Raw genomic sequence first — 11,296 nt, forward strand, 5'->3', positions numbered from 1 at the left:
TCCATGCAAGTTATTGGATTTCATATATAAATTACTATTATTTTCCTTTTTTAGAAAACATGAAATTAGTAAGCCGGAGGCCACTTAGACACATATACATTAAAATCGAGGGAAATATGGTACCCTCATTTTATTTTATGAAAAATTAAAGAAAATGAATATGCCTAACTGAATAAATGGTTTGTATGGATTGAGATTATTATAAGATGAAAATGACTACATTCGAATATGCTAATATTCATGACATTTTTTAGCTATGTTATCATGTTATATCAAAATTGTCATCCTTATATTTGTTTTATAAATTTGATAATATGGTACATAACTTTTGCATAACAAAAAGTTTATATGCTAATCTTGCTAAATATATGCCTATAAACAATATTTTAAAACAAGTGTATAAAAATGGTCATAAAAAATTAATAATAATGTTTGGATTTAACAAAATAACTTTGAGATTTTAGGTTTAAGAAATTTTAATGATACTAGTTGGGATTATGGTAATATTGAATTATGATTGACTGCATCTATAATTATAATTAAATATTGAATATATCTCTTTTCATAAGGCACTATGAAATAATTTGTAACATAATTGAAGCATAATAAAAATATTTAAGCTACTTTAGTCACTATACATATGATCTTAATAGATAAATGAGGATAATTTATCAATGTCTCAAAGTCATTTTTGAAAGTACTTGTAAATAATTTCAAATAAATAAAATTATCCATGCCTAAAAACATACAAATTAAAATCAGCAATTCAAATTATTCATGCTTAAAAACATACAAATTAAAATTACTAATTCAAATTATACATGTTTAAAAACATATAAATTAAAATCCACAATCCAAACAAAGAGTCTTTTATGGCGTTCTCATTCTAGTTCAATACTACATCTCTACCACCCTTCCAATTCCAGAACCAATAGTTAGTCATGCTTCCATGCGCAACCTGGCCAATGGTTAGTCATAGTTTAATGAGCATATATATTATGACAATAATTATCCTGTGCTTTTTCATCTTTAGAAATGAAGCAAAGTAAGAGCAAAATAAATATTAATTCAGGCTATGCAATTTGAAAAACATATGATAATTGTTTTGGCCTATCAATTAAAAAATGAAGCTCTAAATAAAATATTTAATTAATTCAAACAAAAATTCTGGCCTAACAAAACAGTAGTGGTAATATGGCTTTTCTTTTTAAATTCAATAATTCATTCCAAAGATAAAACTTTCATAGGTCCTAAGATATTTATTAGAAAAAATAAAGAAGTTTTAACTTCAGATAGGCTTAAGATTACAGGATCTTTGAATTTCATAAATTCTTGGAATAATTAAAAACAAATAAAATAAAATAAATGCATAAAAAAAGAAAAAAGAAATTTGAATTTTTTGACCATATCTAATTTCGTATTGAACTCTATATTCTTCCAAGCATGTAATCATTTTAAAATATTTCTATATATTTTTTTCCGTTAATTCTATTAAATAATTTTTTTTTTGGTATGATTTCTTTTCATGAGAACCTTTTATATTGTAATGACTAAATAAGAAAATATAGATATAAACTGAGAAGTATATAAGTTACATGTTTCAAACAATCTTTATAGCCTTAAAAGGAGTGGCTGAGTTAGATAACTAGGGGGTAAAGTAATTTTTTTTTTTTAAAAAAACATGTATTATAATAAATATACAAAAAAAATTTATATTTCATGAAGTGCGTTATCATTTAACAAAATAAGTGATTATTGATATTAGCAATGAAAGAAAAAAATACATAGAATAAAAAATAAAACAACACAATAGATAAAGAAAAGTTTTAATTATTGATATTATTTGTGAAAGAAAAGAACTTATAAAGTATGAAATGAAATGACAAAAATAGATAATTTTTTTAAAAAAATTGTTTAAAAATTAACAAAAATTCAAACAATACTTTCAAAGGAATTTTAAAAAATAGCAAGAAATGTGACCATAAATTTTAAAGAATTTTACAATTTTTAACAAAATTTTAAGAAATTCAATAATTTTACTAATAAATTTTAAGAATCATTTTTGAAATAATTAAATTGATAAAAATTGTATTTAAAATTTATTTCTAACAATATAATATATCAACCTAAAAACTTATCATTATCAATAGTAAATTGGTTGCGGCATGATTAAACCTAAAAACTTAGGAATTTTAAAATTCTTAAAGTCAACCAAAGCAACCTAAATAATCTATCCACCTGAATAAGTCCTAATTTTTATTTTTTTATTTTTTTAAAAAAAAAGAGTTTTCAACTTTCAGACCAACCGAAACTGAGGGATTTAAAAATTTCCCAAAATTTTGGGATAATTAAGAACACATGATTAAAATAAAATCATGAAAAGAAAAGAAAAAAAAATATATATCAGCTGGGTTATGATTTCAAATGTTATCGAGATATTTCATTTTGCACTAATTCCATCTAATAAATATTTTATTCACTAGTGGATGAAATAAGAAGAGAGAGAACACATACCTTGCTAGAGGTTAAAGAAACCCTTCATCCTTTGCAAACTAGAGAATTTTTCCTTGGATGAGTGATCTTCTCTATTAGCAGGCCTTTTTCCCAACGGCTGAGGCCAATGCTTCTGATCTTGGGCGTATATGACATGTATCCCACAACTTTTCACTTTAAAGGATGCGTTTTCGCCACATGTAAAAGAGGCATTACCCACAGGATTGTCAAAGTGAGCCTTGAAAGTGTTCCACTTTCTGGATCGATACTTGCTTGGAATGCGAATTTGAGGGAAATACGTCACCCACAGTGCTGGATCTGATGTGCCACCACTGTCGTAGCGTCTGCTGCTATATGATAAACCGCTAATAGAGTATGTTTTGCAACGATGATAAAAACTAATATTATCCAGTCGTTCAGTTTGATCACCATGGGATATCGCCAATTTACATTCTGGAATAAAACCAGATGTTCTCACGCATTCATCATCATCAAGGGGAACATGATGGAAGAATAAAACAAATCCTAACAAGTTATTATCTTCATACCAATTCATTGGAAGTTCTACACTTACTTCACATCCCATTCTTTGATGACTTACCCATTCTGGTATTCCACTACTTCCTGGAATGATAATATTAAATCTCCGCTGCAGAAAAAAATGTCATGTAAATCTCATGTTTTTTTAAAAATAATAATACTAATAATAATAAATAAATAATTAAATTTTTTTTTTTAAAAAAAAAGATAATTATGCCATGAAAATGATACCTGAATTGGTGATTTCAAGTGTTTGAGCAAAGAAGACCAGAGTAGACTTGAAGAAGTTTCAGTTTCCAGGGATGGACAAGCATGTGCCTCTATCCACCCTAGACTTGATGGAAGCTCTCCAATTACTTCAAGCATCGGACAATGATTCATGAGAAGGGTACCAAGCTTACAAAGTTGAGTGATGCCAGCAGGTATGCAACGCATATGGTTTTCACTTATGTTTAAAAATTCCAGTGAGGATAGACACCATAAATCATTGGGGATTTCTTCTTCCATCAGATTGCAACCACCTAGATCTAGCATTGTTAAGCAACATTGCAGGCTTCTCAAATTGTCAGGCAAGTTGTGGAGCTTTGGACAGTTACGAACATGAAGACTAGTAAGACATGTCAAATTACCGATGCTATTGGGAAGAGCCACAAGGTTCTCACAATTGATCAATTCCAAGGATTTAAGACCTCTCATATGTTCGATTGATGATGGCAGCTCTGAGATACCCGTCTCACGTAAAAAAAGGCGTTCTAATTGTTCCATATCCTCCGTGATCTCTGAAAAAGCCTCTAGATTTGAACAACCATTGAGAGAGAGGCCTTCGAGGGATTTCAACCCACATATACTGTTTGGAAGACTTTTCAAATTTCTACAATTTTCCAAATTTAAGCGATCAAGTCTGGTGAGATGACCTACTGAGTAGGGTAATCCTTTAATAGCAGTCTCATCTAGAAAAAGAGCCCATAGATTCCCCATATTTTTTTGGATCTCAGGAAACCTCTCAAGATTTGAGCAACCACTGAGAGTAAGAATTTCAAGGGCCTGCAAGTGCCCAATGCTATTTGGGAGTTCCTTAATAGCGGTTTTCTCTAAAGAAAGCTCCTTCAAGCATTTCATATTCCCTTGGATCTCTGGAAATTTCTCAAAGTTTGAGCAATATGAGAGGTTAAGATTTTTAAGAGATTCCAAATACCCAATGCTGCTTGGGAGTTCTTTAATACCACTCCCATATAGACGTAGCTCCCTTAAACGTCTCATATTGGTAAATACATCTGAAAAGTTCTCAAACTTTGAACATTCTTCAAGAGAAAGCATTTCAAGAGAGGTTAAGGACCCAATGCTATTTGGGAGTTCCTTAATAGCAGTCTCATCTAAAAAAAGATTCAACAAACATTTCATATTCCCTTGGATCTCTGGGAATTTCTCAAATTTGGAGCAACATGAGAGGTCAAGAATTTCAAGAGATTCCAAATACCCAATGCTGCTTGGGAGTTCTTTAATACCACTCCCACGTAAATGAAGCCCCCTTAAATGTCCCATATAGGTAAATGTATCCGGAAATTTCTCAAACTTTGAACATCCTTCTAAATAAAGCTCCCTCAAAAATTTCATATTCCCATGGATCTCAGGAAATTTCTCAAAGTTTGAACAATATGAGAGATTAAGGACTTCAAGAGATGCTAAATACACAATGCTACTTGGTAGTTCTTGGATCTCACTCTTGTTTAAATAAAGCTCCTTCAAACATTCCATATTGCCATGGATCTCAGGAAACTTCTTCAAGTTTGGACAACAATTAAGATAAAGAACTTCAAGAGATTCAAACTTCATGCTGGGTGGGAAACTTTGGAGCTGTTCACATCCTCCTAAATTCAAGTAAGTCAAACTTTTGAGATCGCCAATAGATGAATGAAGTTCACGCAACCTTGTACAACCTTCAAGATTCAGTCTCTCCAAATTTGGCATGCTTGAGAATTTTGGCATTTTGACCAATTGTTTTGAGTTACTTAGATCAATGCCCTTTAATTCTTTAAGACGCTGTAACATAAGACATTCTGTTAATAAAAAAAAATTCTTTAACTTGAAAATTATTATAAAGAAAAAAAAAAAAATAAATAATGTTCATACCTTATTCCCTTTCCAAAGTTGTTTTATGTTGCTAGACTTCAAGTTGATTTCAAGAAGGTGCTTTCCATAAAAGTTCCAAGGTAAAGACGTCAAAGTGCATCTTTGCCAATGAAGATATCTCAAATCATGAGGAAATTCAAAGTCTTTTGGAAGAAGCACTTTATACTCTTCTCTAGGCAAACCATCATGATCATTGCAATAGATTTTAAGCAACCTAAGTTTCTTCATCTTGGCAAACACTTTTGTATTGAACTGTATTTCTCTTGATCTAGACAAGTCCAAAGATATGGTTTGAATATTTTGCATCTCCTGGAAAACAATAAGGAAAAATAAGGGAAGAACACAAGATAAAAATCCTAACTATAATTATAGAGACAATTAACCACTAAAAAGTCGATTATAAACATTTAAATAAATATTTAGGCATTTAATCCGTACCTCTTGTTTAGAAAATGCATCATAAATATCATCTACATCCCACAATCTACTCCATTTGCAGGGGTCTCTAGGACATTCTTCACGAACAATTGCCCAACCCATTTCTTGTATCAAGTCATGCATTTGTATGACGTTGTCTAAGATAGTTACTAGACATCTATCACGAAGAACTCTTATGTTGCATGTTGCAAATAAATTGCAACCATCTAATATTCTTGACACAAAATCTTTGCGTTCACCTTTGAAAAAACACGCAATGTCCAGGAAAACCTCCTTTTGAGAAGGATCAAGCCCATCAAAACTTATTCTAAGCACATCATTAATTTCCTTCATAGGGTTTTTTTTCGATTTATCCGATGCGCTTTTCCATTCATCTATTGTCATGCCCTGAAGAGAAGAACCTAGAACTTTAAGGGCCAAAGGGAGACCTTGAGCATATTGTACCATGCAATTTGAGAGGTCTACATAATCTTCTTTAGGAACATTTTGTTTAAAGGCATGTTGGCTGAAGAGTTGAAGAGCTTCCTCATAATGTAATTCTGTAGCCTTATGTGATATAGTCACTCCATACTCAACCAACAAATGTTGGTCTCTAGTTGTAATGATAATTGTACTTCCTGGACCAAACCATTTAGGACTTCCAGCCACTGACTCTAATTGCTGCAATCGATCCACATCATCAATTACAATAAGAACCTTTTTTGAGCCAAGTCTGTCCTTTATTATATTGATTCCTTTATTGATATTGCTAAACTTTTCATCATTCCCCACTATATCATAAAGAAGTTGTTGTTGTAGTTGAAGTTGACAACCCTTGTTGAATGTCTCTCTGACATCTTGAAGAAAGCTAGCACCAGTGAATTGATATTGGATCTCATTATAAACAATCTTGGCAATGGTAGTTTTACCAATTCCACCAATTCCATATATCCCAACCACACGAATGTCATTCAAGTCACTACTTAACAATGACTTTAGTTCTTTTAGGCGAAAATCCATCCCAACTATATCCTCGTTAATGTGCAAAAGCTTAGAATTCATTGATCTTTTAAAAATCTGGTTAACAATTTCCTTAATATGCTTTGACTCATACCTGCCAATTATAAAGTACAATTTAACACTTCATGAGTTATAATGAATTGCAAAAAGATAACAAATATTAAGTAAATTTAGTGATATTTATTTGCTTTTGTCAATATAACAAAAGTAATAGGATGTAAAAAAATATTAAAAGAACCCACTATAATGGGCATTTTACAAATAATGAAAAGGCAAGTAGTTTTGAGCCAAGTGTTTATAAGATCACAAAGCAAGCTTTACTACACAAATTATTAACTTGTTAATTCATAATTTAAGACAACTAAATCCTTACAACTGAATTAAATCAAAAGCACAAATTAAGGAAGTTGAAGTTACCCATCATTCACATGGAAACCACTTAGATTGCTTGCTTCAGTCAAGGAAGCCCTCCACCTTTGCATCTTTCTCTCATCTACATTTCTTTCATGGATGAAAAATGCCTCTCCGAAGCTCCCTGTTTGCTTTCGTACATCAGAAGGATCCACGTGGTAGAACACCGGCAAGACTATTTGTTCCATTTCTTCCCTGCACTCCATGATCTTCGCTAACTCATCCAAACACCACTTGGAATGAGCATAGGTTTTTGAGAACACAACTATGGAAATTCTTGATTCTTCAATAGTTTTCAAAAGTTCTGATTTGATCTCCTCTCCTCTTTCAAGTTGATCGTCTCTAAAAGTGTTAATCCCCATCCGATCCAAATTTACGAATAAATGATCCGTAAAATTGTTGCGGGTGTCTTCACCTCTAAAACTTAAGAACACTTCGAACTCATATTTACGGACTGAGGTAGAAGAAGAAGAGGGTTTTTGGGTAGAGGAAGCCATTGTTGGACAGTTTCTAGATGAAAGCTTAGAGAGAGTTGAGGAAGAACTTGGGCTTAGTCAATACTTGATATGCCGACGGCATATTTGGGTCCTCGTATGAAGCAAAACTATTTTTTTTTTTTGGTGGTTGTGGGGTGGTTGGATTGTAAAAAGCAAAGATCGATTTTCGCAATACATTTAAGCAGGTGATCCTCTTCCCATTTTTTGGGTCCAAATGCATAAGCATGTGATTTGTCAGTTAAATGTCAAGGAGTAATGAGTGGGGAGGTCGGTGGCTTTTATTATTATTTTTTTATATTTTAAATAAAGATCAACATTTTAAATACATGCTTATTACTAAAAAAAAAATAAAAAAATTTAACAAATTAATTAATTTTAATTCTCTTATTATTAAATTTCATTTAACTTATTATGAAAATGTAAAAACCATAATAATGATTTACTGAAAATAATCTCTATGTTTTTTGTATATTAATTATTTATAAATATTCATATATCATTAGTTATTTTATACCCTAAAATATATTCAAACTAAATAGAACATTATTTTTATAATAAATGTGGTAAGATACTTTATAAGTACCCCTTTTCTTTATTTTTAAGTTTTTCTTTTTCACTTTACAAACTCATCTATGTTGATAAATATATCCCTCTTTTTGTTTTACAATTTTTATATTCTTTCAACTTTTCAAACTCAATAATCCTTTTAAAAAAAAATAATTTTTAAAACTTTATCTTTTATAAAAAGTTTCTAAAACCATAAAATTTTTAGATAAATTTTATTATTATATTTTTCATTAAAAATAATAATAACAATGAAATTTTTTATAACGATGAATCATAATATTTCAAAATTTCACATAAAATCTCAATTACTTTAAAACGAATGTTAAATTATAAGGAATAAATATAAATAAAGAGATAATAATTATTTCAATTATATTCTATTAAAGCTTTTGTTTCTCTTGTCTAATATTTATATTGACTCATACATATCTTTCTGTTCCTCCCATCTAAAACCATAAAAAATAACACTAAGGCATTTTACATTGGTGAAAGAATACATAGCATGAATATATTTGAATTTGCAAGATAATTATATCATGCATCACTAAATTTATCCATAAAAATAAACTTACGAAATGTTGCAAATTAAATAATATTTTTTTAATCAAGATTGGATTGAAAAGGAATTTTATGAATATTCTAAAATTCATTCTCGTTTGATTTCCGAGCAAATCCATGCAAAAGCCCCAAGAAAAACCAAAAAAATTGTTTTTTTTTATTTTTTGCTCCCTATGTTTTTTGGATTTGTTCTAGGGGTCTCCGTCCCCATTCGATTTCCAAAAAAATTCATCATTGTTTGATTTTTGAGAAAATCCATGCAAAATCCCTAAGGAAAACAAAATTTTTTTTTTTTTGCTCCCTGTGTTTTTTGGGTCTATTCTAGGGGTCTCTTTGCTTTTGTGCCATTGGATTTAAATTTCACAAACCCTAAATCCACGATTTTTGAGTCAAGCTGAAAAACACAACATTTACCAGTCAACCGGTGAGAGGTGTGAGTGGGAGCCGATTTCACTAGGAGGGAGGGAGAGGCGGATGATGGGTATGGAAAGAAAAAAAAAAATACAATCTCAATATAAAAAATGAAATCGGCTTAGAATATATAAAAAAATATATAATTTTTCACATTGGTTTTCAATTTTTGTAAAGTTGAATTCGGAAAAGTATATATCTGTGATTGAAACCATCGAAACACAAGTTTCCAGATCATTTATTCACAATTGTCAGAGTGTAATGAGTGGGGAGATGGGTGGCTTTGAAAAAAATTTTAAGTAATTCAAAAGCAACGGTCATCATGTGACACAATTATCAGAGTGTAATGAGTGGGGAGGTGGGTGGCTTTGAAAAAAATTGAAGTAATTCAGAAGCAACTTAATTCAAAAGCAACTTTATTTCCTTGCGTTTGCATACCGAGAAAATGCCGTTCATGTATGACAATATTTCCATGATATGGAGCTTCTAACTGTTCAGGAATAATAAATCAAGTTCAATCGAAAATGAAAATGTCATCTGATATTGCAACATTTCCACGATATATCGAGCTTCGGTGGGCTTGGACACGATATAAAGTGGTGAGATTTCCTTTGCTCGATTTTTCGGGGAGAAAATATATTAAGCACAGTGATTTTTATTTTGGTATTACTTTGACCAGTCAAAGCCTTTCAATATTATTGCCATGGATCCTTCCCCCTTTAATTATTTTATTTTTCATATTCTATTTATATATTATTAAAATATAAAAATATCATAATAATCTTATTAATGAGGCATTCCTTATTTTTTTAAAAAAAAAATTAGATATAAAATTATTAACATTTTTAAACATAAAAATATATTCATATATCATTATTTTTTTATATTTTAAATAAAGATCATCATTTTAAACACATGTTTGATTACTTAAAAAAAAAAATAATAAATTAATTAATGTTAATTATCTTATTATTTAAATTTGAAATTTCCATCTTATGCAAATTTCATAAATTTGAAAAGATCTCATATTAATTTTTCAAGTTTTAAAAAATAAAATCATTATGGATTTTATTTTATTTGAGTATATTAAATCACTTTTTAAATACATTTTAAAATGAAAAAATTAGAGTGCCTGTATTGCCAAGGTGTTGACTTAGGCATTGGAAAAAATAGTATATGTACATATATTATTATAATAATAAATAATGAGAAGAAACATGCAGCTTACTGTTTTATTCTTAAGATTTTGTGAGTGTAATGAATGAGGCATCTTGGGTGTGGTGGGTATGAGTGGTGGAAAGGCACTGAAACGAAGTGGGTTTGAAGGGTTCGGTGGGTGTGAGTAAATGTCATATGGGGGTATGATGAGTAGTGGTATCCATGTGCATGAGATTAGTTATATTGGGTGGTGTAGGTTGGTAAGAAAACGGTGTGCATGAAGAATATGTGGTGTAGAGAGAGAAAGGTGGTGACGGGCATTTAAGTTTAGAGGGAGAAACGGGTCTAGTGGGTATGTGAATAATGGAAATGCGTAAGAGGATATGAAGAGTAGGATGGGTGGTAGTGGAGTATGAGGTATGATTAGGATGGGAAGGTGGCGAGACTGCATGGGAGAAGCTGTTAATGACGAGTGCAAATGAAAGGAACAGTGACGATAGAGTAGATGCTGCATGATCAGCAAAGACATTCACAAATTGGGGTGGCTGGCTTGAAGCTGGGGTTGAGACCAAAACATTTATCATTGGAGGAGTTAGTGGAGATCCTTTCATCAATGATGACCAACCAGGCATTGGGCTTGGAACACTACGAGGTAGTTGGTTGCTGCGTCCATTAACATAGCCTAGCCACAAATATGCTGAAGTATCCAGCAGATTTCTAGCAATACAAACCTCAACAATCAGATGCCGCATGTTTCCAGAACAGTTCATTGACAAGTCATTCATGCTCATGCCATCCAGGTACCCACTCCCGGCCGTGATGAACTCTGATTCTTAGTTAAATCTTATTTTCCAATTCCTTTCTCAGTCTTACCTACATGATCAACTTCACGTGAAATAATAGGACTTGAGCTCTCATATTCAAAGGTGTGTTTCAATGGTTTATTCAACACAGCTCCCTTCCTAGACACAGTCCTTGAAGATATTCCTGCACCCCTTCCACTAATATTTGACTTATCATCTAAGCCAGAGTGGTTAGATGAAACCATGCCTGATGATTGCTCCCTATTAGGATTTTCACGTACTCGAAACTCA

The 11,296-nt window shown here is 31.2% G+C and overlaps 1 protein-coding gene across 1 annotated transcript; it reads right to left on the reverse strand.

Moving 5' to 3' along the window:
- Positions 1-853: 853 nt before the first annotated feature.
- LOC117928059 (disease resistance protein RPV1-like) lies at positions 854-7,597 on the reverse strand. Its single transcript, XM_034847835.1, has 6 exons — positions 7,018-7,597; positions 5,602-6,694; positions 5,164-5,472; positions 3,265-5,073; positions 2,515-3,142; positions 854-958 (listed from the first exon to the last, which is right to left on the reverse strand). The coding sequence occupies exons 1-5, from the start codon at positions 7,506-7,508 to the stop codon at positions 2,519-2,521; spliced, it is 4,326 nt and encodes a 1,441-aa protein (XP_034703726.1). The 5' UTR covers positions 7,509-7,597; the 3' UTR covers positions 854-958; positions 2,515-2,518.
- Between the last annotated feature and the right edge of the window lie 3,699 nt (positions 7,598-11,296).

The sequence above is a fragment of the Vitis riparia genome, chromosome 2 (assembly GCF_004353265.1).
Source record: "Vitis riparia cultivar Riparia Gloire de Montpellier isolate 1030 chromosome 2, EGFV_Vit.rip_1.0, whole genome shotgun sequence".
In the NCBI taxonomy this organism is placed as follows: Eukaryota; Viridiplantae; Streptophyta; class Magnoliopsida; order Vitales; family Vitaceae; genus Vitis; species Vitis riparia.

Coding starts and splice junctions, on each gene's coding strand:
- LOC117928059 (XM_034847835.1), bottom strand. CDS start 7,508: ATGGCTTCCTCTACCCAAAAACCCTCTTCTTCTTCTACCTCAGTCCGT. Junction 5,473..5,601: donor ATGCATTTTCTAAACAAGAG/GTACGGATTAAA, acceptor ATTGTTTTCCAG/GAGATGCAAAATATTCAAAC. Junction 3,143..3,264: donor ACTTGAAATCACCAATTCAG/GTATCATTTTCA, acceptor TTTTTTCTGCAG/CGGAGATTTAATATTATCAT.